The sequence below is a fragment of the Zea mays genome, chromosome 1 (genome assembly GCF_902167145.1).
Source record: "Zea mays cultivar B73 chromosome 1, Zm-B73-REFERENCE-NAM-5.0, whole genome shotgun sequence".
NCBI classification, from domain to species: Eukaryota; Viridiplantae; Streptophyta; class Magnoliopsida; order Poales; family Poaceae; genus Zea; species Zea mays.
Window position 1 is genome coordinate 287,340,363 of NC_050096.1, and position 26,540 is coordinate 287,366,902.

Below are 26,540 nucleotides of genomic sequence, written 5' to 3' on the forward strand. Positions count from 1 at the left end.
TAAAAACTGGATGTCGCGTGTTTTATAACATTCTGGAAAAGTAAATAGTAAAAAACGATTGAGAGTGAGAGACCTTTTCCATGCTTGGATAATTTGGTGCTCGGTGTACTTTGTGCTTCCCATCACTAGTATATCTGTACATTGATGCCTTGATGCTTATGGTATTTTTCATATCCTATTTTCAGTAGAAGAAAAGAAGCTTTGTGGATATTTATATTTAATCACATCTATACTACTCTTTAAGACAATAGTGTAGGCGTCCATATCCACGGTTATGCCCCTATCCTCCGCGATCCCCAAGCGCGCAAATCCCGTCTCTAGCGCACTCGTCGCTCGCGAGATCTCGACGCCGCCGCCGAGGCCCCAGCACCGATCGTGGCAGCAGAGGAAGAGAGGGAGGTGGTGGGCTTGTCCAGGGCGACAGCACCTGCACCGATCGTGGCAGCAAATGATGAAGGGAGGGAGGCGGCGGGCTTGTCCACGGCGAAAATGGCCATCTCCGGCATGGTCGCCCCTAGCTCTAGAGACGGTGCCGTGGTAGGGTGGGCTGCGCGTGGCGGCTGCCCAGGTGCCGAGGTGCGGTCGTGATGCTCGGGAGCCGCAACAGCCAGCCGCCACCTCCCCCGTGGCCCTGCCCCCAAACCCGCGATCCTCTCGAGCCGCCCCCACCCCGCCCCACCGTTCTCTAGCAGTCTGGCTCCATCCGCAAGCCCCGCACGTCTCCATGATTCCACGCCCCCCGCCACCAGCTCTACACCCGGTGCTCCGCCTCCATGCCGCAGATCGATCACGTCCCCACTCCCCAAGGCTTTGGTTTACACCGGCAACTATTCGCCCTTCCCTACTAAATCTGCGATCATTTCTTCTCGATTGTGACCATGGCGACTCAGGTATCCCTCGTCATGTGGAGGGCGGTCTTCTCAGCGCTAGGCTTGCTCGTGGTGGCCACGCTGGTGTACACATTGGCCACTGACGGCTCGCTGTTCCATCCTGAGCTGGTTACGCCGTAAGTACTGCTTTTAGCAACGTTTCTAGCTTCTTATGTGCACGGTTCTATATTAGTAGGAACCCACCACATTTTTGTGGAAACAGGTATTTGTGAGGGATTCGGGTTATATTTGAGTTGTATGCTGAGAACAAGGATGAGACTAAAGAATTCTTTCAAACAACAGCTGGTGCCATTTTTCTCTCTTAATTTTCATGAGCATCCAACACATAAAATTGAACGTTTCATCTAAGCTGAGCAGGTTCATCATTTTTATTCTTACATTTAAAATTGTTCTTTTGAGGAGTAATTCAGAACATATTAGTGCCTTATAACGTATGTCTTCTCTTAAATTCAGAACATATTAATGCCTGAATGATGGTCTTCTACCAATCGTGAGTTGATACATGTTTATGCCTTTTATGGTTTTCTTCAAAAGGTTGGCAGTGAATACAACTTTACAAATGTAATTTCTCTCAAGGAGCTATTCAGGCAACTTTGTATTGTTAATTAGAATTTTTTGGATCATGTAGAGGAATGTTTCTAACTCTAATAATCACAGGGATTAGCATGGGGAGGTATATGGGACAGGGAGTAGTAATGTTTGTCTGGTTATGAATGCATTCAAGAAAGAATATCTAAAATAACTCCCAAATCCAAATAGTATGGCGAGCATTGTAAAATCATTATAACGAATTTTTGCTTTTAAAGTTCTGCTCTCTTTGCAGGTCAATTTTGCTACTTAGCATTCTTTTAGATATCATAACTTGTTGCATTCTTAATTTGTTCCCACATGTATAAGTTTTAGGCAAAGAAGGAAATGGTTATTTGAAGCTTCCCGTTTTGCCTTAAAATATGCTCTCTTTTCATTTCCTAAAATTAAACCATCTCTTTTATTAAAACTCCATGGCGTTTTAGCCTCTCTCCAATATTTAACTCATTCATTTAACTCTGATGAATGATTTGTAATGATTTTTGTTAACCTCGTAGCAACGCAGACACCTAAATTATTTTTATTCTTCACTACATGTTACCTTCTCTGTGGTACGGGAGTAATATATAGTGACGCTAAAGTATGAGAGTTTTGAGTTCCTTATTAATGTAGCACCCCATTTTTGTTGGAGCTCCTTATTATCATAAAAACATTTATTTATTTCTTGACCCCTTCTTTGCTAATAAGAAGTTTCTTGCGTTTTTCTTTTTAGTCGCCTGATCAACTTTCGCTCTTATGTTCATCTTCACAAGAAATGGAGCAGCAACATTTGGACGATCCACAACCTGTTGCGGCCCTACCTGCAAGCCTGCACCTGTGGTCTCTCTAGCTATTGTGGTATTTCCTCTTGTGCCTGTGGAAGCTCGCTTCAGTTCCATCGCCAGTTCGGCAGTTCAGGTCTCAGTTCCAGTTTCATCTCCAGTGATGATATCTCAGCCTATGGAACAGGACTAAGATGCCACAAGTTCAATTGCTGGAGAGGCAGGGACGGTGATGCCAGGAGCCACGACTCCCAATCTTTACCGAGTGCTGATTCTTCCTTCATACTATCAATACTGTTTTTGTGCCTGTGCACTGCTACGATTATATTCCTTTTTATTGTGGGCCACCAGAAGTTGCACAAGCTCTGCATGAGGTTATCAAGCCAGTGGTTGTGCACTCAACGCCTCTATTGAACACCAAGACCTTTACAATATGTCTAAATTAGACGACTCAAATGCAAACGGTGGTATTATATGTTCCCGTTGCAACGCACGGACACTCACCTAGTAATAAAAGAAATCAAACAACTGAGTTTGAAAGACGTTACATGATTGGCTAATAAGTTATATATATATATATATATATATATATATATATATATATATATATATATATATATATATATATATATATATATATATATACACACGTATAAAACCACGATAAACTATGTACAAATGTGTGTTATACTTTTATAGGTCAGTGCACGTGCGTTGCAACGGAGACATATAATATCTCGATAACTTATATATGCACATGTGTTATATATACAAAATATGTCTTATATTGTTATAGGTATATGCTCGTGCGTTGCTACGGAATCAATATGATAAAAATTATGGGAACTACATAATCTAGTTTATCACTTACCAGTATACAATATCAAATAACTTCAGGAGGTCAACTTTCTGACGCAATGACGCTTGCCACAAGTTTATCTGTTTTTGATTAAAAGAATTAGGAAAGGTCCACCTAACTGTTCTAGTTGCTCAGTGTCTTGTGGGGTCGAGGCAGATACTTGTTCCGAATTCAAAGCAGATGTGAAACTGCCAAACCTTAACTTGGTCTGCTCATATTCTAGCACACGAAGATGTTCCGGAATAATAACATGCTCCACCTCATGCAAGTTAGTTTGTGAAATTTTTCAGACAATTCGTTTACATTCAGTGTGTTGGCACTTTCACAGTTGATAGCTGAAGGAGATGTAGCATCAGCTATACTGTTATCTGCATCGATGGTCGGTGACTTCTTTGTCGATTTTGGCTTCCACTCCTTAATAGGGTGTATTACTGAAGATAAAATGTAATTTTATCAGATTGTTTACCTAATATATAATGAATAAAGAAAAACTATAAAGCCAGACATCAAGTGGCAAATATAATTTTTTAAACTCAGCAATTCTGTGGTAACACAAAACATTTCCAGAAAGTGCATTCTAAGTTCCAAATCCATTTTGCCAATTAACAAGTATTTCAGTGAATAGTCAGTCACATGAGAATAAATCTTAGGGTAGCTATATAGATCTTCATACAAAGCAAAAAGTAACATACAGTTAAAATGAAGTTAAACATGAGGTCCACCATTTTTTATATATAAGGGGGAAAAGGAATTGCCCAGGGCTGAAACCCTCACAACACAAGGTGGAGATAAATGTACATGGAAACACAAAAAAGCAAAATATGTCGATTCCTGGAACACAATAGTTATATGCCCGTTCGTTGTTACGGAATCAATATGATAAAAATCATAGAAACTACATAATCTAGTTTATCACTTATCAGTATACAATATCAAATAACTTCAGGAGGTCAACTTCCTGACGCAATGACGCTTGCCACAAGTTTATCTGTTTTTTATTAAAAGAATTGGTACATCAGTTCTAACAAGCACATCAGCAGTCGATCTACGCACCGCCGACCCCGTCCGTACTGGTGATATGGCAGCGGCAGCGTCAGGGTTCCAACTTCCAACAAGTCAGTGCTCCTAGTCCTAGCATAGCCTGCCCTCCCTACTCATGCTTAACTACGTCAGCATTTAGATCTAGAACAGAAACTTGAGGTCCGCCTCTGTAAGCTTCGACATGGCATCCGGCGAGTCCCCCACGGTGCTGGAGAAAGAGAAATAGGCAGCAGCATAGCATCGACATTCACAGAACAGCGGCACTCAAATAAAAATTAGTACACATTACTGGATGGACGATGGAGGAGGTCTAGCTGTTACCCTTCAAACACCAGCTGCTTCTTCTGTTGCAGTTGCAATATGCGCTCTTCAACCGTGCCCTTTATCACAAACCTAGTGCTCCTGCCCAACCACAACCGGAAGGTAGTTAGAAAGGAGAGGGGTGTTGCACCGGGGAAAACATTTCGATTGATTCAACTAATCAGCATTGCGAGCTCTACTCAACTTGATTGTCTTGAACTGCCCAATTCGGTGGATACGGTCCTGCGCTTGGTTCTCGACCGCTGGATTCCACCAAGGGTCCATCAGGAACACCTATAATCCAGCAAGGTATGGACCCACTATCAGAAAAATAAACTGTCTCCTCCCCCCTGTAGAGTTCACTGCAAGTTTAAGAAATTTTTGCTGTGCAAAAGTTGGCAAAGAAATAAGGTTGGCTAAGCTCACATGAGATGCTACAGTGAGATTCAGCGCGACTCCTCCAGCTTTTAAGCTCATCAGGAAGACCCTGTAGTCTGCATCCTTGGGATTTAGCTCAGAAACACGCTTTTGGAGAGGTCCAAGTGAATACTCCTTCTGAAGCTTATACTCTTCGATACACTTTATCACAGCCCTTAAAGCGAGCAGCACCCTAGATTTTGGGTCATCCTAAAAATTGGATTCAAGTCACAAGACAAATATGTTGAGTTATAATATAACATTAGAAGTCAAACATAAAAGAATTACAAATCCGAGCAGAAGATTTAATATAAGAAAAGACTTATTTCAAATCAGCATTGATAACATTGTGGTCATCATCCCACAATGCAAAAGTCAGTTGTGAGGTATAGTCTAAGCGCCTAACAACACATGCAGTAACATTCACAGACAGCACACCAACCATTATATGATGAGAGCAATATAACATTTCCCGTGAAAAAAATTGAAGGTAGAGATAAAAATAAATTTCATGAAATTAAAGATGGGCTCTCAATGGTCAATCTTATCAAACATCTAAATACTTATATTTGACCAAAGAAAACAAACATAAGATTAAATTTGGGATTTTAAAACAATCACAATAATATACAAGGATGTCATCATGTTACTGAAAGTAACCATAAGATTATATTAGGACTTCATAAAAATACAATAATACAGGAGGAGATCCTTCTTGTACTGAAAATGCTGGATTAGCACAACTGAGTGGAAATGATAGTTCAGTTAGGCGGGTGGGGGTGCCTCCTCCACGTCGCGCGCAGTCGCTACCGCCCGCCGCAAGCAGAGCTAGGGTTTTTGTGGAGGGGCGGTGCAGATGGGGCGGGCGGTTGGTGCGGGGTGGGGAGGGGGAGGGGACGGACATCGTGGACAGGGAAGGAGCGCGTGCGGCTGGATGGCATAGACAATAGAAACAGGCGGTCCAGATAGATGGGAGGCAGAATGGTAGAACGGCAGAACGAGGGGAGGCAGACTACTATTGCTTACTTAATAAGTAGTAGAGATAGAGATAGATGACCTTCTATCCTAAGTGTAGACAAGCAAACATGCACAATCCTGAGGGTAACTCATATCTTTTACACTAAAGCCAATGAAGAAAAGAACGATATATATACCAAATGGTTTGTGATGGAAACATACGCCACATCAGAGAACAAAGGGGATCGAATATGTGTATTGAGTTGTTGTTGACTTACTATCTGCCGTCCATCTTCTCTATGCATTTGGCACCATCTTTCCTGTCTTTGAATCTTACCAATATGACACCTTGTGGATTATTTTCACAAACCTGCAAGCAGCAAAACAATAAGCATCTTAATCAATGTAACTGTGGCGGTTTAGTGGAGAACAGCAACAGGAACAGTTAAGCAAATTATGGCTGACCCATGCCGATTTGGCTTATTTTTCTTTAGTATAAAATATGTGCCTCATCATTGTTACTGAAACGGTGAGAAGTTTCCTTTGGAAAGCGGTTGGTCAGATCTGTTTTCCAGACAAGTTCACAAAAAAACTATATATCTGGGGGTTAGGTGTACCTTGACATTATCCACCAGACCAAACTTGATGCATTCCTCTCTAACATCAGCCTCAAGCTCAGAAAGAAGCTCTTCATCAGCCTGCGGGATATTATCGGTGAGAATCCAGTAAGAACGAAAATAAAGCTGCTATGAAGCATGAACCTCATATGAGCAACCTGAATGATCCAATGGGCAACCAAGTACAACAAGAGCTGTCTCAGATCAAAAGAACACATTTTGCAGGAGGCGTCAAGCATATTTCAGCTACTTACTCTCAGCTCAGCAGGAGTGAACATGTGCCTTAAAATTACTGTAGCAGGAATCATCAGCTTCTTATCGTCATGCCCACCTAGTTAGAGGAAATTGTCAAGAAAACAAATGAAATAAGACCCTATTCTTGAATCAACTGTATAATTTAAAGCAACTGTCAAAAAACAGCAGTCCAAATTACCCCATCGAAGCATTTTGTCCTCAACCTTCTTTATCTTCCTTTTCTTTTGCTTGTCAGTTTCTTTGAAACGAAAACATCACCTAAAACATGTACATATGCGATGGCATCAGTGACAGCTGACAAGTTCTGTAGCTGATGTATTTGATTTTGGCATCACGAAACAATACCTTTCTGCTCAAATTTGGCTGGACTTACAGACATATGAGTCTTACCACCAGGACGGAATGGTGTCCCATCCAACAATTGAACCGCTAAAGCTACAGAAGGCTCCTGAATCATTGGAAAAAGAAGGCACGTGAAAAAGAAATGCATAATGAGTCCAAATAATCTGAGCACGTTAACAAGGTGATACCTTGAAATATGTCACCAAGGCATCACCCTTCTTCCTGCCGGTTTCTCTATCAGTATAAATCTTCACTCGTGGCTTTTTAGTCTCTGGGTCCTGTATTATAAATTATCAGCATTTAAAGGTGTCTAAATGCTTTGATGTTCAGGAAAGAACTATAAATGCCACAGCACAACCGTATGCTTTTATAACATAATATTAATATAAGAGAAACAATAGTACCTGCTCAAAATAAAATATCACATAAATGTTGTTATCTTTTCGGTTTATAAGGCATCCACAACAACAAATATCATATCCATCTATGACCAATGGAAAGCTGTACCAATATCTAGTATTATAACGCATGCTGCAAGGACAGCTAAAATTTGCTAAATGCTTGGTTAGACAGTAAAATACATAATTGATGAGTTGAACAGTGCAATAATGAACAGCCTTGACATGATTAATTTAAGGTCCCAAGATTCTGATAAGTTAGCATAGTTCCTTTGCCAGTATTCCAATTAGTTGCGTTCTCAGATCGCAACTATAATTAGTCCAAATACTGACAACTAATTCTTTCCACGAGTGAGAAACATCAAAACAACATCAAGAATGAATGTTACAGCACAACAATTTTGTCTTTGCAACATAGCAGACTAAAAGTATACCTCCTTTATTATTCCGCACTTGGAAAATACCTCCACAATCTGCAAAAGAAATCCAGCATCACAAGTGCAGAACAAGTACTTTTTAAATAACCAAATAATTAAGCATTTGCTACATGGTCATTAAACAAAATTATCTCTATAAGAGAAATGAAATGTAGAGTTAGTTGGTAGAAGCAATTTACCTCCTCCACCGTGACATCATTAGGCAAACCAGTTACATAGACATGTGTGTTTACTTTGAGATCAAACCAACTGTCCGGAGGTTTGTTAGCTTCCTACCACAAAAGTTCAATAGGTTACTACTAACTCCAGCAGCTTTATCATAAAATAGTCAATTGACTATAAAACTGGACATGGAACCTTTTGGTTCAAATAGGAAGAGAGCACCCCAACTGAAACAGAAATACAAATGGGCAGGGACATGATGGTAGAATACAACTCACATGTGCTGCTCGTTGGCGAAAACATAGAATCTCCGTGCTTTGTTGATACACAGTGCCTTGATCCTGTTGAAAACTAAAAGGTTCTTATTCTTCACCTCGTCCAGCATCACTGACAGCAGGACGACATCCTCAATCGCCGGGTTCTCCAGCAAATCGATCTGACGCAGCATCTCAACTCATCATCCCAGCGCACCCTCACACCTAGGCTAAGCGGGAGATGGAGGAACACTTCAGTTACCTGGTGGAGCACGACGTTGGTGTCGACGACGAAAGGAACACTTCAGTTACCAGAAAGGGATTGTTTGTTACTGGGCCCATGCCTACCTGTGGCTGCATAGGTGGTCCAAAAGGATTTGGTTGCATCATCGTGGGGATCTGCTGATGCTGCTGAGACATGGCAGCCATTTGAACTGATGGTGGGGGAGCAACATGGTTTGACATCACGAAAGGATCATTTGTCATGAATGGATTAGGCATTGCTGAACCATACACCTGTTGCTGTTGCCTCTGCCTGTAGGCCCCGTCATCATAAAAGCTGTCCAAAATGAGCTTGTCGAATCCACCACCCTGTAAAACGAGGCCACAAGTTAGTTTTGATTGAACGCAGTTTGCAATGCCACATTGTATGAAATATTATTGCTATGATTCAATGCTTAGCCAGTTAAACTTTTCTAAATTTCATTCTGGCTAGCATACTGATCAATTGATTCAAGTGCCCAAGGTATACTACTACCACCTCCGTTCCAAATTCTAGGTCATTTTAACTTTTCTAGAGTGTACAGTAAAAACTATGTACCTTGAAAAGCTAAAACAACTTAATAGTTTGGAATGGAAGTATTTCACAAGGTGCACATGCTCTGCCAAACGTGTAATTAACGTCATTGGCATCACTATGCAGTTTAGAGCTACTGATTATGGGCGTAAGGCATAAGACTTATGCATGTTTATCTTCACAAATGTTGAAGTGCAGAAAAGAAGAGCTACTCATTATGTTTATCTTCAGCCAAAAATCTATAACAATGATCTGAATTTATACATGTAGTTAGGCACTCCCCACTCTTCAAATAAGGGAAAAGGAAAATAAGACTATAAATGCCTTATGATGGTCATATGTAAGATAAGATATGCAAGGCTGCATATGATCTATGGGCCACAGCAATACTGAGTACATCAAGCGACATGGCCTTGATCCACGGAAAAACCTGGCACATGGCACAAGTTGTCTCTAGAACATATGGCTACAGAAATGATGGGACAAATTTTTGACCAAAATGTATGGATTTGTTTAATAGTACAACTGGAACACCATACTAAATAGTTCTGATGATGTCAGAGATGTGTGAATATAGCAGCTTTGACATAATTAGATGCCACAACATTTGAACATGCAATGGAAACATAAATACATCAGAAAAAGGATACGATGGTTAAAGAAACAAACCAATTGACCGACAGACGCAGATGAAGTCGTGTTGCTAGGTGCAGTAACAAGGGCGAGTTCCCATCCTGTAGGATCAAACCCCTTATCTTGAAATGCAGTGTTACCAGTTGTGGAAGCCCCATCTGATGAAGATGCAAAAAAGAACCGACTGGTTAACCAAAGATACTTGACAGGTACTTCACATGTGCTAGGAATTCAGTGGTAACAGACTACCTGTTGGAACAATAGCCAAGGCAAGAGCATTGCTTTCCTCTATAGCTGATACAGCAGGATTTGGATCATTTAAGCCCTATGAGCAAACAAAACTTCAGAGTATCAACCAAATCCTCAGGGGCACTGCAGTAGCTGGGGCTCTGGTTTGCACCATCCAACTGATGAACCTAGTAGTTGAATACAAAGAATAATAGCAGGGATGAACTGAACATACGAGGCTTTAGAAAAAAATGGATCATGATCCAAACCAAAAAACAAGAACCGACACATTTACTGAGACTATAAAGATCGTTTTTAATTCCTGATTTGCTAGAACAATGCATATGGAAAAACAAAGCTTCACAATTTAGTATTGTACTCTCATGTATCAACCAAACAACTAATGCCTTTTGTTTGTAAGTATTTATCTGTTTTCACAAATCATACCTTTTGTTTGGAAGTCTTTATCTGTTTTCACGAAACCAGCAACTAATGCCCTTGCCCTTGGCAATGCAGCTGACCACTCCTCACTTGTAAGATTTGGAGGAATAGCAGCCAAGACATTGTTTAAAAGGCTCTCCTTTGTGTATATGGCAGCTGCAGGCCCACAATTACAAATAAAATAAAAATGGATGTTTAAAAGGCCCTCCCGCAGTCACTGATAAAATACCCCAGACCAAGGCAGCCATTTTCATTTGAACCCCAAAAATACAGATCGCAGCTATCTATCAAAACATCAGCACATAATTTTCAAAATTGTATGACAAGTTAACAAATGAAAATTTTGATAATTCCGCATTAACAAGATACAAAACAAAGACTGCACAAACACCAATACCTGTTACAACAAAAGGATGGTAACCTCCACAAGCAACTTCTTTTGAAAATTGTATCTCTTCAACAATATTAGGTCTAAATTCTTCGTTCGATCTTCCAAATCCATAAAATGGTTTGTTAAACCCAAAGAAATGGAGGGAGATAAAAAGTATTTTGATAACATGTGAAGGTGCCAAGGTGGTCTGATTGGATACGACCTGCTCAGTGTTCTGCACAAATATGAACAAAGTGCATTTTCTGTAAGCTTACCATCAATGCAAGCTGAGTGCAACATTCATGTAGCTATCTTTTAAATCTAGCCAAATGCATGTAACTAAAAGTCACTACACGACTAAAAGATGTGAGACTACTGAGCTTTGAGAAAAACTGCCCAAATATAACTCTTCAATGGCACTCTGGAAGCCAACCATTGTCAATCTTTGTGCCTTATTTGCAGAAGAGCATTGTTTTCAAACAAGCATAGTACCATACACAGCACAAGTTCGAGGCCACAAGTATGCTCAACAAAGGTTCTTAAATAATGAAAAGAACATATATGTTAAAGCAAGGCAAGGATGATGAATCAAAATGAACTAACCAGCTTGCCCTTTCACCAGAAGACGAGACCGACGGTCGCCTTCTCTGTGTGATCTCAAACTTGAGATACCCAGAGTCAACAGTGCAAGGCCAAGAACAATACCAAAACGAAGAGCAGAGGTACTTCCAGTCAACATGAAGTTGAGGAAACCCCCTACTGTAAGAAAGGTACCTACAAAAGGCGATGCAAGAATAACTTTAACCCTTCCAGTCAGCATGGAATTATATCAACAGCTAATTGACGGTACAAAACATCACATGGTCTAGTTTTCAGATGTGTCATCTAGATCCATGTACTATTAAATGTCACAGGAACCCCCATTAACTATTTAAAGTATGTCATCTATTCTAGATCCATGTACTATTAAAGGTCACATGAAACCCCATTAACTATTTCGGGTGTGTCATCTAGGTCCATGTACTATTCAAGGCCGCGTCAGTACGTCACCAGTTGGACTGAGGTGGAACGCCACGTCAGTTGTGCATGGACCTAGATGACACACCCTAAAAAGTTTAAATAGTTAATGGGGGTTCTTGTGACTTAGAATAGTACATGCGCCTAGATGACACACCCAAAATAGTTCATGACTGCTGATGCACTTTACTCTCCTCAACCCAAGGTAACGAAATTAAATTGCATTGAAAATTTCACCAGTGTAGAACATTGACATACCAAACGGAATGCCCACATGATAATCCTCATACTCTGATGGCCAATTCAATCTCTCAAGAGCCCTGAACGTTGTTGTAATATCCTTGATCGAGTCTGGGGAGCTCCGAGCTGCCATCACCAGATATTCATGTCCCTCCTGACTAACCTCGGTGGCGATCACGCTGAGGTCCTTCTGTGCTTTGTCTGCCTGTATCTTCAGCTTCTCAGAGGCTTCCAGCAAGACCTCCCTCGCCCTCTTGGAGTAGACATCATATGCCTGCATTGACAGGGCCTGCATCCGCAGGGCCTCAGCCTTGAACTGCTCCAGCATTACCTTCCAAGCTTCCTGAGCCTCCTCGGGCTTTATCTCCCCGTTGCTGTTATCCTTGTCATCGCCCACCTCTGAACCCTCCTGGATCCAGTACCAGGATATAGATAATTTAAGCGCCAGCGTTCAGCGACTGAATTATTAAATTTACCATAACAAAGTGAACGAAACATAGCGAGGAGCCCAGTAATCGAAATCAGCATCGCCATACGACAGATAGGCTACACTCTACACCCATTACATTCATGAAAGTGAAACGAAGCACCTGAATCAACATTTTATTGCCGGAATTTTTGTGGCAGCGTAGAGAAAAGGGGAAGGTGAAACTACGAAAAATGAGTTAGGGAGAAACAAACAAAAAAAACACGCCTGAGGAGAGGAGAATCTCGTCGCCGGAAACGGCAAGAGACGCAGGGATCTCGGAGAGAGGGTTGACTCACAGTTGGCTCCCCTGCTAGGGCGGCGACGACGCGGCGGCCCCGGGGTGCTCCCCTCCCCGCGAAACGGTGACCGGCCAAAACCGCCCGGAGTGAAACCTCGAGGCGGCGATTGGACGAGAACGAGGAGCGTGCGAGGCGTATGGATGGGGTGGACGCGAGGGGGTGAAAGGCGGTGGCGGCGCCCGCGCCCGCGCGTGCGGGCTGGGACGAGCTCTGGAGCGAGGCGGTGGCGGCGTGGAGGAGAGTGGCAGCCATCGGGGTGGGCACGGCTGGATCGTGGACAGGGAAGGGGCGCCGGGGCGGGCACCGCTGGATCGTGGACAGCGTGTGGCTGGATGACATAGGGCAATAGAAACGGACGGTCCAGATAGATGGGAGGCAGAACGGCAGAACGACAGAACGAGGGGAGGCAGACTACTATTGCTTACTTAATAAGTAGTAGAGATATATATATATATAGCTTGGCATGTTCATTTGAAATTATAATCTGTTTAGATTATATAATCTGATTTATTTTAATAAGTTAGATTATATATAATCTAGATAAATTATAATCCCAACAAATAACCCCTTAGGATAATCATCAAAGCACTGCATGACCCTCCATTGTTGATCGGTTACCACTTCATACTCTCTTTAGGACTTTGAATGCATTAGACCTAATAATTAAAGACATCAAAACAATCTAGTTAATAGTTTAATTATTAGTTGCTTTTAGCTGGAGAAATCCAAACACCCTTAGTTAATTCTCTAACTAACCATCAGCTACACTTCCAACTACACATTAGTTCATTAGCTAGTTCAACCTAGCTAAAACCAGATAATAGTTAGCTAGGTATTTCACTACCGGAAACGGGCGCTTTGCCGAGTGCCCGAAGCACTCGGCAAAGCCCCAAAAACACTCGGCAAAGGCTTTGCCGAGTGTCGCACTCGGCAAAGAAGGCTCGACAAACAGTACATCGGCAAAGGCTTCTTTGCCGAGTACTTTTTCTCGGGCACTCGGCAAAGAGGTTTGCCGAGTGCCTGAAAGGGAAATGTGCCCTTGGGCCATTTCTAAGTATTTTGGTGATTGAGTGCAAACACAAGTGCTTAAATGTGAAAATATGCCCATGGGTGAACAAGGTGCAAATCACAAGTAAAGGTATGTTTCTAAGCCTTAGTACATTAGTTTTGTATACTAACATCTTGTCTAAGTGATAGAAACAGGAGAAAGAAGAAAAGGAGAGTGGCTGTGTACAGCCAAAGGCTGTTTCGGTCTGGGGCACCGGACTGTCCGGTGGTGCACCGGACAGTGTCCGGTGCGCCAGGCTGCCTCGGCCGAAGAGGCCGCTCTCGGGTTTTTCTCCGGCGACTTCGGCTAAAATTCACCGGACAGTCCGGTGTGCACTGGACTGTCCGGTGAGCCAACGGTCGGCCGGGCCAACGGTCGGCCGCGCGATCGGCGCGCGACACGTGGCCGAGCCAACGGTCGGAAGGAAGCACCGGACTGTCCGGTGTGCACCGGACATGTCCGGTGCGCCAACGGTGCGCCAACGGTGCGCAGATCTGACTCAGACAGCAACGGTCGGATGCGCTGTTTAAGGAAACAAATCGGGCACCGGACAGTGTCCGGTGTGCACCGGACTGTCCGGTGCGCCCGACGACAGAAGGCAAGGATAGCCTTCCAGATGTGCTCTCAACGGCTCCTAGCTGCCTTGGGGCTATAAAAGGGACCCCTAGGCGCATGGAAGAGTAGACCAAGCATTCCTTGAGCACTCTTGATCACTCACACATCAATCTCGCGCACTTGTTCGACATTCTAGTGATTTGAGCTCCGTTCTAGTGTGCTAGTCTTTTGAGCTCAAGTCTGGGTCTTGTGTGTGCGTATTCGCTGTGATCTTTGTGTCGTGTGTGAGTTGCTAATCCCTCCCTTGCTCCGTGATTCTCTGTGAACATCTTTTGTAAGGGCGAGAGGCTCCAAGTTGTGGAGATTCCTCGCAAACGGGATTGAGAAAAGAAAAGCAAGAACACCGTGGTATTCAAGTTGATCATTGGATCACTTGAGAGGAGTTGAGTGCAACTCTCGTCCGTTGGGACGCCACAACGTGGAGTAGGCAAGTTTTTGTACTTGGCCGAACCACGGGATAACCACCGTGTCATCTCTGTGATTGATTTCTTGTGGTTATTGTGTTTTGACTCCTCTCTAGCCACTTGGCCATACTTGTGCTAACCATTAACAAGTTTTTGTGGCTTAAGTTTTGAAGTTTTACAGGATCACCTATTCACCCCCCCTCTAGGTGCTCTCAATTGGTATCAGAGGCGTTCTCTTCAAGAAAGGGACTAACCGCCCGAAGAGATGGATCCTAAGGGGAAGGGAATTGTGATCAACGACAAGGAGAAGGAGTCCTTCGTCAACGAGCCAAGGGATGACAAGTCAAATGACTCGGGCTCGGGCCACAAGCGAAAAGATGGGAAGAAGAAGAAGACAAGACGCATCAAGGAGATCGTCTACTACGACAGCGATGAGTCCTCTTCTTCCCAAAAGGACGACGATCACGACAAACAAAGGAAACCGGTTAATTCTAACTTTTCTTTTGACTACTCTCGTATTCCGCAAAGTTCAAATTCACATTTGCTTTCCATTCCACTCGGCAAGCCCCCACACTTTGATGGGGAGGACTACGGATTTTGGAGCCACAAAATGCGTAGTCACCTATTCTCTCTCCATCCTAGCATATGGGAGATTGTAGATAGTGGAATGCACTTTAATAGTTCGGATAGTCCTATATTCATTAATGAGCAAATCCATAAGAATGCACAAGCTACTACTGTTCTTCTAGCCTCATTGTGCAGGGATGAATATAATAAAGTGAGTGGCTTGGATAACGCCAAGCAAATCTGGGATACCCTCAAGATCTCTCATGAGGGAAATGACGCTACCTTGCTCACCAAAATGGAGTTGGTGGAGGGCGAGCTTGGACGGTTCGCGATGATAAGGGGCGAGGAGCCAACTCAGACATACAACCGGCTCAAGACCCTTATCAACAAAATAAGGAGCTACGGAAGCACGCGATGGACGGACCACGACGTCGTCCGACTAATGCTCAGGTCCTTTACCGTTCTTGATCCTCATTTGGTGAATAATATTCGTGAGAATCCCAGGTACACCAAAATGTCGCCCGAAGAAGTCCTAGGAAAATTCGTCAGCGGGCGAATGATGATCAAGGAGGCATGGTATGTGGACGACGCCTTGAATGGACCGATCAACGAGCCGCAACCTTTTGCTCTCAAAGCCACAGGGAACAAGGAGGCGCTACCCAGCAAGGTGGCGCAAATTGAGGCGGCCGGTCTTAATGAAGAAGAAATGGCCCTCATTATCAAGAGATTCAAGACGGTGCTAAAGGGTCGCAATGGACAGCCGAGCAAGACTAAGACCAAGGGGAAGCGATCATGCTTCAAATGCGGTAAGCTTGGTCATTTTATTGCTAACTGTCCCAATAATGATAGTGACCAGGAAAAGGGAAACAAGAGGGAAAAGAAGAAGCATTACAAGAAGGCAAAGGGCGAGGCGCATCTAGGCAAGGAGTGGGACTCGGATTGCTCCTCGTCCGACTCCGACAATGAAGGACTCGCCGCCACCGCCTTCAACAAATCAACCCTCTTCCCCAACGAGCGTCACACATGCCTTATGGCAAGGGAGAAGAAGGTATGTACTCGCAACTCTACCTATGCTTCTTCAAGTGAGGACGAATCTAGCGATGAGGATGAAGTAGATTATTCATGTTTGTTCAAGGGCTTAGATAGATCTAAGATAGACAAAATTAATGAATTAATTGATGCCTTGAATGAAAAGAATATACTTTTAGAAAAGCAAGAGGATTTGTTGTATGAAGAGCATGATAAATTTGTTGAGGCACAAAAATCCTATGCTTTAGAAGTTAAGAGAAATGAAATGCTTTCTTTTGAACTATCTACTTGTCATGAAACCATTTCTACTTTGAAAGGTGTCAACAATGATTTAAATGCTAAATTAGAAGTAACAAATAAATCCAATTCTTGTGTAGAACATGTTGAAATTTGTACTAGGTGTAAAGATTTTGACATTAATGCTTGTAGTGAACACCTAGTTTCAATTTCCAAGCTTAATGATGAACTGGCTAGTCTTAATGCTCAACTTAAGACTAGCAAGAATGATTTCGATAAGCTAAAATTTGCAAGGGATGCCTACACAATTGGTAGACACCCCTCAATTAAGGATGGACTTGGCTTCAAGAGAGAAGCTAAGAACTTAACAAGCCATAAGGCTCCCATTCCCGCCAAGGAGAAAGGGAAGGCCCCTATGGCTAGTAATGTGCAAAAGAACCATGCTTTTATGTATTATGATAGGAGACAAACTAGAAATGCTTATAGGAGTTATAATTCTTTTGATGATTTTGACTCTCATGCCATGTTTGCTTCTAGTTCTTCCTATATGCATGGTAGAAATATGTCTAGGAGAAATGCTATTCATCGTGTGTCTAGAAAGAATGCTATTCATGCTCCTAGGAAAGTAGTGAATGAACCTTCCACAATTTATTATGCTTTAAATGCTTCCTTTGCTATTTGTAGAAAGGATAAGAAAATTGTTGCTAGGAAGTTAGGGGCAAAATGCAAGGGAGACAAAACTTGCATTTGGGTCCCTAAGGATATTTGCACTAACCTTGTAGGACCCAACATGAGTTGGGTACCTAAGACCCAAGCCTAAATTTGCCTTGCAGGTTTATGCATCCGGGGGTTCAAGCTGGATTATTGATAGCGGATGCACAAACCATATGACGGGGGAGAAGAAGATGTTCACCTCCTACGTCAAGAATAAGGATTCCCAAGATTCAATCATATTCGGTGATGGGAATCAAGGCAAGGTAAAAGGGTTAGGTAAAATTGCAATTTCTAATGAGCACTCTATCTCTAATGTGTTTTTAGTAGAGACACTAGGTTATAATTTGCTATCTGTTAGTCAGTTATGCAACATGGGGTATAACTGTCTATTCACAAATGTAGATGTGTCTGTCTTTAGAAGAAGTGATGGTTCACTAGCTTTTAAGGGTGTACTAGACGGCAAACTTTATTTAGTTGATTTTGCAAAAGAGGAGGCCGGTCTAGATGCATGCTTAATAGCTAAGACTAGCATGGGCTGGCTGTGGCATCGCCGCTTAGCACATGTGGGAATGAAGAACCTTCACAAGCTTCTAAAGGGAGAACACGTGATAGGGCTAACGAATGTTCAATTCGAAAAAGATAGACCTTGTGCAGCTTGTCAGGCAGGGAAACAGGTGGGAGGCTCTCATCACACCAAAAATGTGATGACGACATCAAGACCCTTGGAGATGCTGCATATGGACCTTTTTGGACCCGTCGCCTATCTGAGCATAGGAGGAAGTAAGTATGGTTTAGTTATTGTTGATGACTTTTCCCGCTTCACTTGGGTGTTCTTTTTGCAGGAAAAGTCCGAAACCCAATGGACTCTCAAACGCTTCCTCAGGAGAGCTCAAAATGAGTTTGAGCTCAAAGTGAAGAAGATAAGGAGCGACAACGGATCCGAGTTCAAGAACCTTCAAGTGGAGGAGTTCCTTGAAGAAGAAGGGATCAAGCACGAGTTCTCCGCTCCCTACACACCACAGCAAAATGGTGTGGTAGAGAGGAAGAACAGGACGCTCATCGATATGGCGAGGACGATGCTAGGAGAGTTCAAGACCCCCGAGTGCTTTTGGACGGAAGCCGTTAACACTGCTTGCCACGCCATCAACAGGGTCTACCTTCATCGCCTCCTCAAGAAGACGTCGTATGAGCTACTAACCGGTAACAAACCCAATGTATCGTACTTTCGTGTATTTGGGAGTAAATGCTACATTCTAGTAAAGAAGGGTAGAAATTCTAAGTTTGCTCCCAAAGCTGTAGAAGGGTTTTTTTTAGGTTATGACTCAAATACAAAGGCGTATAGAGTCTTCAACAAATCATCGGGTTTGGTTGAAGTCTCTAGCGACGTTGTATTTGATGAGACTAATGGCTCTCCAAGAGAGCAAGTTGTTGATCTTGATGATGTAGATGAAGAAGATATTCCGACGGCCGCTATACGAACCATGGCGATTGGTGATGTGCGACCACAGGAACAAGAAGAACAAGATCAACCTTCTTCCTCAACTATGGTGAATCCCCCAACTCAAGACGATGAACAGATTCATCAACAGGAGGCGTGTGATCAAGGGGGAGCACAAGATGATCTTGTGGTGGAGGAAGAAGCGCAACCGGCACCTCCAACCCAAGTTCGAGCGATGATTCAAAGGGATCATCCCGTCGACCAAATTCTGGGTGACATTAGCAAGGGAGTAACTACTCGATCTCGATTAGTTAATTTTTGTGAGCATTACTCCTTTGTCTCTTCTATTGAGCCTTTCAGGGTAGAAGAGGCCTTGCTAGATCCGGACTGGGTGTTGGCCATGCAGGAGGAGTTAAACAACTTCAAGCGCAATGAAGTGTGGACACTGGTGCCTCGTCCCAAGCAAAATGTTGTGGGAACCAAGTGGGTGTTCCGCAACAAACAAGACGAGCACGGGGTGGTGACAAGGAACAAGGCTCGACTTGTGGCAAAAGGTTATGCCCAAGTCGCAGGTTTGGACTTTGAGGAGACTTTTGCTCCTGTGGCTAGGCTAGAGTCAATTCGTATCTTGCTAGCATATGCCGCTCACCATTCTTTCAGGTTGTACCAAATGGATGTGAAGAGCGCTTTCCTCAACGGGCCAATCAAGGAGGAGGTGTACGTGGAGCAACCCCCTGGCTTCGAGGATGAACGGTACCCCGACCATGTGTGTAAGCTCTCTAAGGCGCTCTATGGACTTAAGCAAGCCCCAAGAGCATGGTATGAATGCCTTAGAGACTTTTTAATTGCTAATGCTTTCAAGGTTGGGAAAGCCGATCCAACTCTTTTTACAAAGACATGTGATGGTGATTTGTTTGTGTGCCAAATTTATGTCGATGACATAATATTTGGTTCTACTAACCAAAAGTCTTGTGAAGAGTTTAGCAGGGTGATGACGCAGAAATTCGAGATGTCGATGATGGGCGAGTTGAACTACTTCCTTGGGTTCCAAGTGAAGCAACTCAAGGACGACACCTTCATCTCCCAAACGAAGTACACGCAAGATCTGCTAAAGCGGTTTGGGATGAAGGACGCCAAGCCCGCAAAGACTCCGATGGGGACTGACGGACACACCGACCTCAACAAAGGAGGTAAGTCCGTTGATCAAAAAGCATACCGGTCAATGATAGGTTCTTTACTTTATTTATGTGCTAGTAGACCGGATATTATGCTTAGCGTATGCATGTGTGCTAGATTTCAATCCGATCCTAAGGAGTGTCACTTAGTGGCGGTGAAGCGAATCCTTAGATATTTAGTTGCTACGCCTTGCTTCGGGCTCTGGTATCCAAAAGGGTCTACCTTTGACTTGGTTGGATACTCAGACTCCGACTATGCTGGATGTAAGGTCGATAGGAAGAGTACATCGGGGACGTGCCAATTCTTAGGAAGGTCCCTGGTGTCATGGAACTCTAAGAAACAAACATCCGTTGCCCTATCCACCGCTGAGGCCGAGTATGTTGCCGCAGGACAGTGTTGCGCGCAACTACTTTGGATGAGGCAAACCCTCCGGGACTTTGGCTACAATCTGAGCAAAGTCCCACTCCTATGTGATAATGAGAGTGCTATCCGCATGGCGGAAAATCCTGTTGAACACAGCCGCACAAAGCACATAGACATCCGGCATCACTTTTTGAGAGACCACCAGCAAAAGGGGATATCGAAGTGTTTCATGTTAGCACCGAGAACCAGCTAGCCGATATCTTTACCAAGCCTCTAGATGAGAAGACCTTTTGCAGGCTGCGTAGTGAGCTAAATGTCTTAGATTCGCGGAACTTGGATTGAAGTGTAGCATACATGTGTTTATGCCTTTGATCATGTTCATTCTGCATTTTGTTGTTTATTGTGGTGCTCAAGTTGTACAACCACTCCCTGGACCTCACAAGTCCGTTGCAAAGTGATGCACAGTTTTAGGGGGAGATGTGTTACAACTTGACCCTTTGAGACTAACCATATGCTTGAGTTTGTTTGACTTAGTCTCGAAGGAGAATTGAAAGGGAAAAGGTGGACTTGGACCATGAAAGACTTCCACTGCACTCCGATGAGAGGGTAACTAATTCCAAGTTCATCTCATGAACTCTTATTGCCATTTGATCTTAATTGAAGATTTTTGTGAGGCAATGGGGTTAAAGGGCCAAGATTGATCCCGTTTTGGTGCTTGATGCCAAAGGGGGAGAAAATAAAGGCCAAAGTGATAAATGGATCAGCTACCACTTGAGAGATTTTGAAAACAGTAGAATAGAGCTTTTTGTTTTAGCAAAACTCTTTTATTGCGTCTCTTGTCAAAAGTTGGCTTCTTGTGGGGAGAAGTGTTGATTATGGGAAATAGGGGGAGTTTTTGAAATCTTTGATCAATCTCTTTTGGAATAACTCTCTTTATACTTCAACATGTGTGTTTGACTTAGAGATAGAGATTTGAATTTGATTTGCAAAAACAAACCAAGTGGTGGCAAAGGATGATCCATATATGCCAAAATTGAATAAAACTCAAAGTCAGTTTTTATTTGAAGTGATTTTGCACTTGTTCTAGTTGCTTTATGTTGTGTTGGCATAAATCACCAAAAAGGGGGAGATTGAAAGGGAAATGTGCCCTTGGGCCATTTCTAAGTATTTTGGTGATTGAGTGCAAACACAAGTGCTTAAATGTGAAAATATGCCCATGGGTGAACAAGGTGCAAATCACAAGTAAAGGTATGTTTCTAAGCCTTAGTACATTAGTTTTGTATACTAACATCTTGTCTAAGTGATAGAAACAGGAGAAAGAAGAAAAGGAGAGTGGCTGTGTACAGCCAAAGGCTGTTTCGGTCTGGGGCACCGGACTGTCCGGTGGTGCACCGGACAGTGTCCGGTGCGCCAGGCTGCCTCGGCCGAAGAGGCCGCTCTCGGGTTTTTCTCCGGCGACTTCGGCTAAAATTCACCGGACAGTCCGGTGTGCACCGGACTGTCCGGTGAGCCAACGGTCGGCCGGGCCAACGGTCGGCCGCGCGATCGGCGCGCGACACGTGGCCAAGCCAACGGTCGGAAGGAAGCACCGGACTGTCCGGTGTGCACCGGACATGTCCGGTGCGCCAACGGTGCGCAGATCTGACTCAGACAGCAACGGTTGGATGCGCTGTTTAAGGAAACAAATCGGGCACCGGACAGTGTCCGGTGTGCACCGGACTGTCCGGTGCGCCCGACGACAGAAGGCAAGGATAGCCTTCCAGATGTGCTCTCAACGGCTCCTAGCTGCCTTGGGGCTATAAAAGGGACCCCTAGGCGCATGGAAGAGTAGACCAAGCATTCCTTGAGCACTCTTGATCACTCACACATCAATCTCGCGCACTTGTTCGACATTCTAGTGATTTGAGCTCCGTTCTAGTGTGCTAGTCTTTTGAGCTCAAGTCTGGGTCTTGTGTGTGCGTATTCGCTGTGATCTTTGTGTCGTGTGTGAGTTGCTAATCCCTCCCTTGCTCCGTGATTCTCTGTGAACATCTTTTGTAAGGGCGAGAGGCTCCAAGTTGTGGAGATTCCTCGCAAACGGGATTGAGAAAAGAAAAGCAAGAACACCGTGGTATTCAAGTTGATCATTGGATCACTTGAGAGGAGTTGAGTGCAACTCTCGTCCGTTGGGACGCCACAACGTGGATTAGGCAAGTTTTTGTACTTGGCCGAACCACGGGATAACCACCGTGTCATCTCTGTGATTGATTTCTTGTGGTTATTGTGTTTTGACTCCTCTCTAGCCACTTGGCCATACTTGTGCTAACCATTAACAAGTTTTTGTGGCTTAAGTTTTGAAGTTTTACAGGATCACCTATTCACCCCCCCCCTCTAGGTGCTCTCAGTGCCAGGGAGCACTCGACAAAGAAAAGTGGTCGTTACGGCGACGAGGTAACGGAGACGGCTTCTTTGCCGAGTGTCAAGGACGACACTCGGCAAAGGCTTCACCTTTGCCGAGTGTCTTCCCGGAAGCACTCGGCAAAGAATACATCACCAGAGTCTACCTCCATGAACCTAGACGATGTACACTTGGGACAGTATTTTGCCTCCGCGTATTCTTTCCTAAATAGCACGCAGCCCTTCGGACAAGCATGAATCTGCTCATACGTCATCTTGAGTGCACGAAGGAGTTTCTGTGCCTCGTACATGCTCTTTGACAGAACGTGATCATCTGGAAGCAGGCTCCCAATAACCGTCAACAAGCCATCGAATGCGTCTCTACTCATGCTGTACTGCGACTTGAACGCCATTACACGCTCAATGGCATCCAGTTGAGAAACCTTTGTCTGGCCGTGAAGGGGCTTCTGTGCCGCATCGAACATGTCGTAGAACGCCTTTGCAGTCAGCTCTGGCTCGTCATCCATACATCCTCCCGTGTACTGTGCCTCCTGATAGTCGTTCAACATATCTGCTACCCCCGCATCCGCGTCATAATCCTCGACACGTTGTCTCAGCACCTCCTCTCTCGTACGATGCGCTTCACCATGAAATATCCACCGAGTATAGCCCGACGTAAATCCATTCTTCCAAATATGTTCTACCATGGCCTTCTTTGGTTTTCTTTTCCGGTTGGTGAAAGGGAATTAGGCTTACACCTAGTTCCTATATAATTTTGGTGGTTGAATTGCCCAACACAAATCTTTGGACTAACTAGTTTATTCTAGTGTATAAGTTATACAGGTGCAAAAGGTTCACACTTAGCCAATAAAAATACCAAGTATTGAGTTCAACAAAAGAGCAAAGGAGCAACCGAAGGCTCCTCTGGTCTGGCGCACCGGACTGTCCGGTGTGCCACCGGACAGTGTCCGGTGCACCACCGGACAGTGTCCGGTGCACCAGAGGACTCCCACTCCAACTCGTCACCTTCGGGAAAATCCAGAACCGGCACGCTATAATTCACCGGACTGTCCGGTGTACACCGGACAGTGTCCGATGCTCCAACGAAGACGCTGCTCCGGAACTCGCCAGCCTCGGGATTTCACGAAGGCTGCTCCGCTATAATTCACCGGACATGTCCGATGTGCACCGGACTGTCCGGTGCATCCTCGGAGCAACGGCTACTTCGCGCCAACGGCTACCTGCAACGCATTAAATGCGCGCGCAGCGCGCGCAGAAGGCAGGTGCGCCCATACCGGCACACCGGACACTGAACAGTTCATGTCCGGTGCGCCACCGGACATCGAGGCGGGCCCAGAAGTCAGAACTCCAACGGTCAGATTCCAACGGCACTGGTGACGTGGCTGGGGCACCGAACATGTCCGGTGTGCACCGAACTGTCCGGTGCGCCATCGAACAGACAGCCTCCACCAACGGTCAAGTTTGGTGGTTGGGGCTATAAATACCCCAACCACCCCACCATTCATTGCATCCAAGTTTTCCACTTCCCAACTACTTACAAGAGCTCTAGCATTCAATTCTAGACACACCAAAGAGATCAAATCCTCTCAAAATTCCACACAACGCTCTAGTGACTAGAGAGAGAGATTTGCTTGTGTTCTTTCGAGCTCTTGCGCTTGGATTGCTTTCTTCTTTGGCTTTCTTTCATTGCGATCAAACTCACTTGTAATTGAGGCAAGAGACACCAAACTTGTGGTGGTCCTTGTGGGAACTTTGTGTTCCAAGTGATTAAGAAGAGAAAGCTCACTCGATCCGTGGATCGTTTGAGAGAGGGAAGGGTTGAAAGAGACCCGGCCTTTGTGGCCTCCTCAACGGGGAGTAGGTTTGCGAGAACCGAACCTCGGTAAAACAAATCCCGTGTCACACTCTCCATTTGGTTGCGATTTGTTTTTCACCCTCTCTCGTGGACTCGTTTATATTTTTAACGCTAATCCGGCTTGTAGTTGTGTTTATATTTGTAAATTTCAGTTTCACCCTATTCACCCCCCCTCTAGGCGACTATCAATTGGTATCAGAGCCCGGTGCTTCATTAGAGCCTAACCGCTCGAAGTAATGTCGGGAGATCACGCCAAGAAGGAGATGGAGACCGGCGAAAAGCCCACTACAAGCCACGGGAGCACTTCATCGGAAGAGTCCCGCACCAAGAGGAAGGAGAAGAAGAAGAGCTCCTCCAACAAAGGGAAGGAGAAGAAATCTTCTTCTCACCACAAAGAGAAGAAGGAGAGATCTTCCTCTCACAAGCCACATCGGAGTGGGGACAAGCACAAGAGGATGAGGAAAGTGGTCTACTACGAGACCGACACTTCATCAACATCGACCTCCGGCTCCGATGCGCCCTCCGTAACTTCTAAACGCCAAGAGCGTAAGAAGTTTAGTAAGATCTCCTTACACTATCCTCGTACATCTAGACACACTCCATTACTTTCCGTTCCATTAGGCAAACCGCCAACCTTTGACGGTGAAGATTATGCTAGGTGGAGTGATTTAATGAAATTTCATCTAACCTCACTCCACAAAAGTATATGAAATGTTGTTGAGTTTGGAGCACAGGTACCATCCGTAGGGGATGAGGATTATGATGAGGACGAGGTGGCCCAAATCGAGCACTTCAACTCCCAAGCCACAACCATACTCTTGGCCTCTCTAAATAGAGAGGAATACAACAAGGTGCAAGGGTTGAAGAATGCAAAGGAAATTTGGGACCTCCTCAAGACCGCGCACAAGGGTGATGAACTAACAAAGATCACCAAGCGGGAAACGATCGAAGGGGAGCTCGGTCGCTTTCGACTTCGCCAAGGGGAAGAGCCACAAGACATGTACAACCGGCTCAAGACTTTGGTGAACCAAGTGCGCAACCTCGAGAGCAAGAAGTGGGATGACCACGAGGTGGTTAAGGTTATTCTTAGATCACTCATTTTCCTTAACCCCACTCAAGTTCAATTAATTCGTGGTAATCCTAGATATACTCAAATGACCCCCGAGGAAGTTATCGGGAATTTTGTGAGCTTTGAATGTATGATCAAGGGCTCCAAGAAGATCAACGAGCTTGATGAACCCTCCACGTCCGAAGCACAACCGGTGGCATTTAAGGCGACGGAGGAGAAGAAGGAGGAGTCTACACCGAGTAGACAACCAATTGACGCCTCCAAGCTCGACAATGAGGAGATGGCTTTAATCATCAAAAGCTTTCGCCAAATCCTCAAGCAACGGAAGGGGAAGGATCACAAATCCCGTTCTAAGAAGGTTTGCTACAAGTGTGGTAAGCCCGGTCACTTTATCGCTAAATGTCCATTATCAAGTGACAGTGACAGGGATAACGACAAGAAGGGAAAGAGGAAAGAAAAGAAGAGGTACCACAAGAAGAGGGGCGGCGATGCCCACGTGTGCCGCGAGTGGGACTCCGACGAGAGCTCCACCGACTCCTCCTCCGACGAGGACGCCGCCAACATCGCCGTCACCAAGGGACTCCTCTTCCCAAACGTCGGCCACAAGTGCCTCATGGCAAAGGACGGCAAAAAGAAGAAGGTAAAATCAAGATCCTCCACTAAATATGAAACCTCTAGTGATGAGGATGATGCTAGCAATGAGGAGGATAACTTGCGCGTTCTTTTTGCCAACCTTAACATGGAACAAAAGGAAAAACTAAATGAGCTAATTAGTGCCATCCATGAAAAGGATGACCTCTTGGACTCCCAAGAGGACTTCCTAATCAAGGAAAATAAAAAGCATGTTAAGGTTAAAA

The 26,540-nt window shown here is 44.4% G+C and overlaps 3 protein-coding genes, 1 long non-coding RNA gene and 1 pseudogene across 11 annotated transcripts; 1 reads left to right on the plus strand and 4 right to left on the minus strand.

The window, feature by feature from the left end:
* The first annotated feature begins 220 nt into the window (after positions 1-220).
* On the plus strand, positions 221-2,714 carry LOC111590572 (uncharacterized). 8 transcript variants are annotated; one of them, XR_004855647.1, is made up of 3 exons: positions 221-1,006; positions 1,093-2,315; positions 2,427-2,714. XR_004855647.1 is itself a non-coding variant. In XM_023301367.2 (3 exons), exons 1-3 carry the CDS (start codon positions 879-881, stop codon positions 2,651-2,653), a joined length of 492 nt encoding a protein of 163 aa, XP_023157135.1. In that variant the 5' UTR covers positions 221-878; the 3' UTR covers positions 2,654-2,714. The 8 variants fall into 8 exon arrangements, 4 of the variants coding, with proteins under 4 accessions (XP_023157135.1, XP_023157136.1, XP_023157134.1 ...); XR_002749703.2 differs by having other exon boundaries at positions 2,231-2,315; positions 2,415-2,714; XR_002749704.2 differs by having other exon boundaries at positions 2,231-2,315.
* A 1,278-nt stretch (positions 2,715-3,992) lies between these two features.
* LOC111590615 (helicase-like transcription factor CHR27) lies at positions 3,993-5,760 on the minus strand. Its single transcript, XM_023301415.2, has 5 exons — positions 5,557-5,760; positions 4,866-5,066; positions 4,645-4,733; positions 4,461-4,541; positions 3,993-4,347 (listed from the first exon to the last, which is right to left on the minus strand). Exons 1-5 carry the CDS (start codon positions 5,758-5,760, stop codon positions 4,281-4,283), a joined length of 642 nt encoding a protein of 213 aa, XP_023157183.2. The 3' UTR covers positions 3,993-4,280.
* A 1,043-nt stretch (positions 5,761-6,803) lies between these two features.
* LOC103645633 (HIV Tat-specific factor 1-like) lies at positions 6,804-9,483 on the minus strand (annotated as a pseudogene).
* A 298-nt stretch (positions 9,484-9,781) lies between these two features.
* Positions 9,782-10,049, minus strand: LOC109943803 (uncharacterized). Its single transcript, XR_002266884.1, has 2 exons — positions 9,957-10,049; positions 9,782-9,865 (listed from the first exon to the last, which is right to left on the minus strand). It is a non-coding gene; the product is annotated as an uncharacterized lncRNA (long non-coding RNA).
* A 1,280-nt stretch (positions 10,050-11,329) lies between these two features.
* LOC109943804 (protein FATTY ACID EXPORT 3, chloroplastic) lies at positions 11,330-13,032 on the minus strand. The gene is made up of 3 exons (XM_020547307.3): positions 12,769-13,032; positions 12,022-12,412; positions 11,330-11,520 (listed from the first exon to the last, which is right to left on the minus strand). Exons 1-3 carry the CDS (start codon positions 13,021-13,023, stop codon positions 11,345-11,347), a joined length of 822 nt encoding a protein of 273 aa, XP_020402896.1. The 5' UTR covers positions 13,024-13,032; the 3' UTR covers positions 11,330-11,344.
* Positions 13,033-26,540: the final 13,508 nt, after the last annotated feature.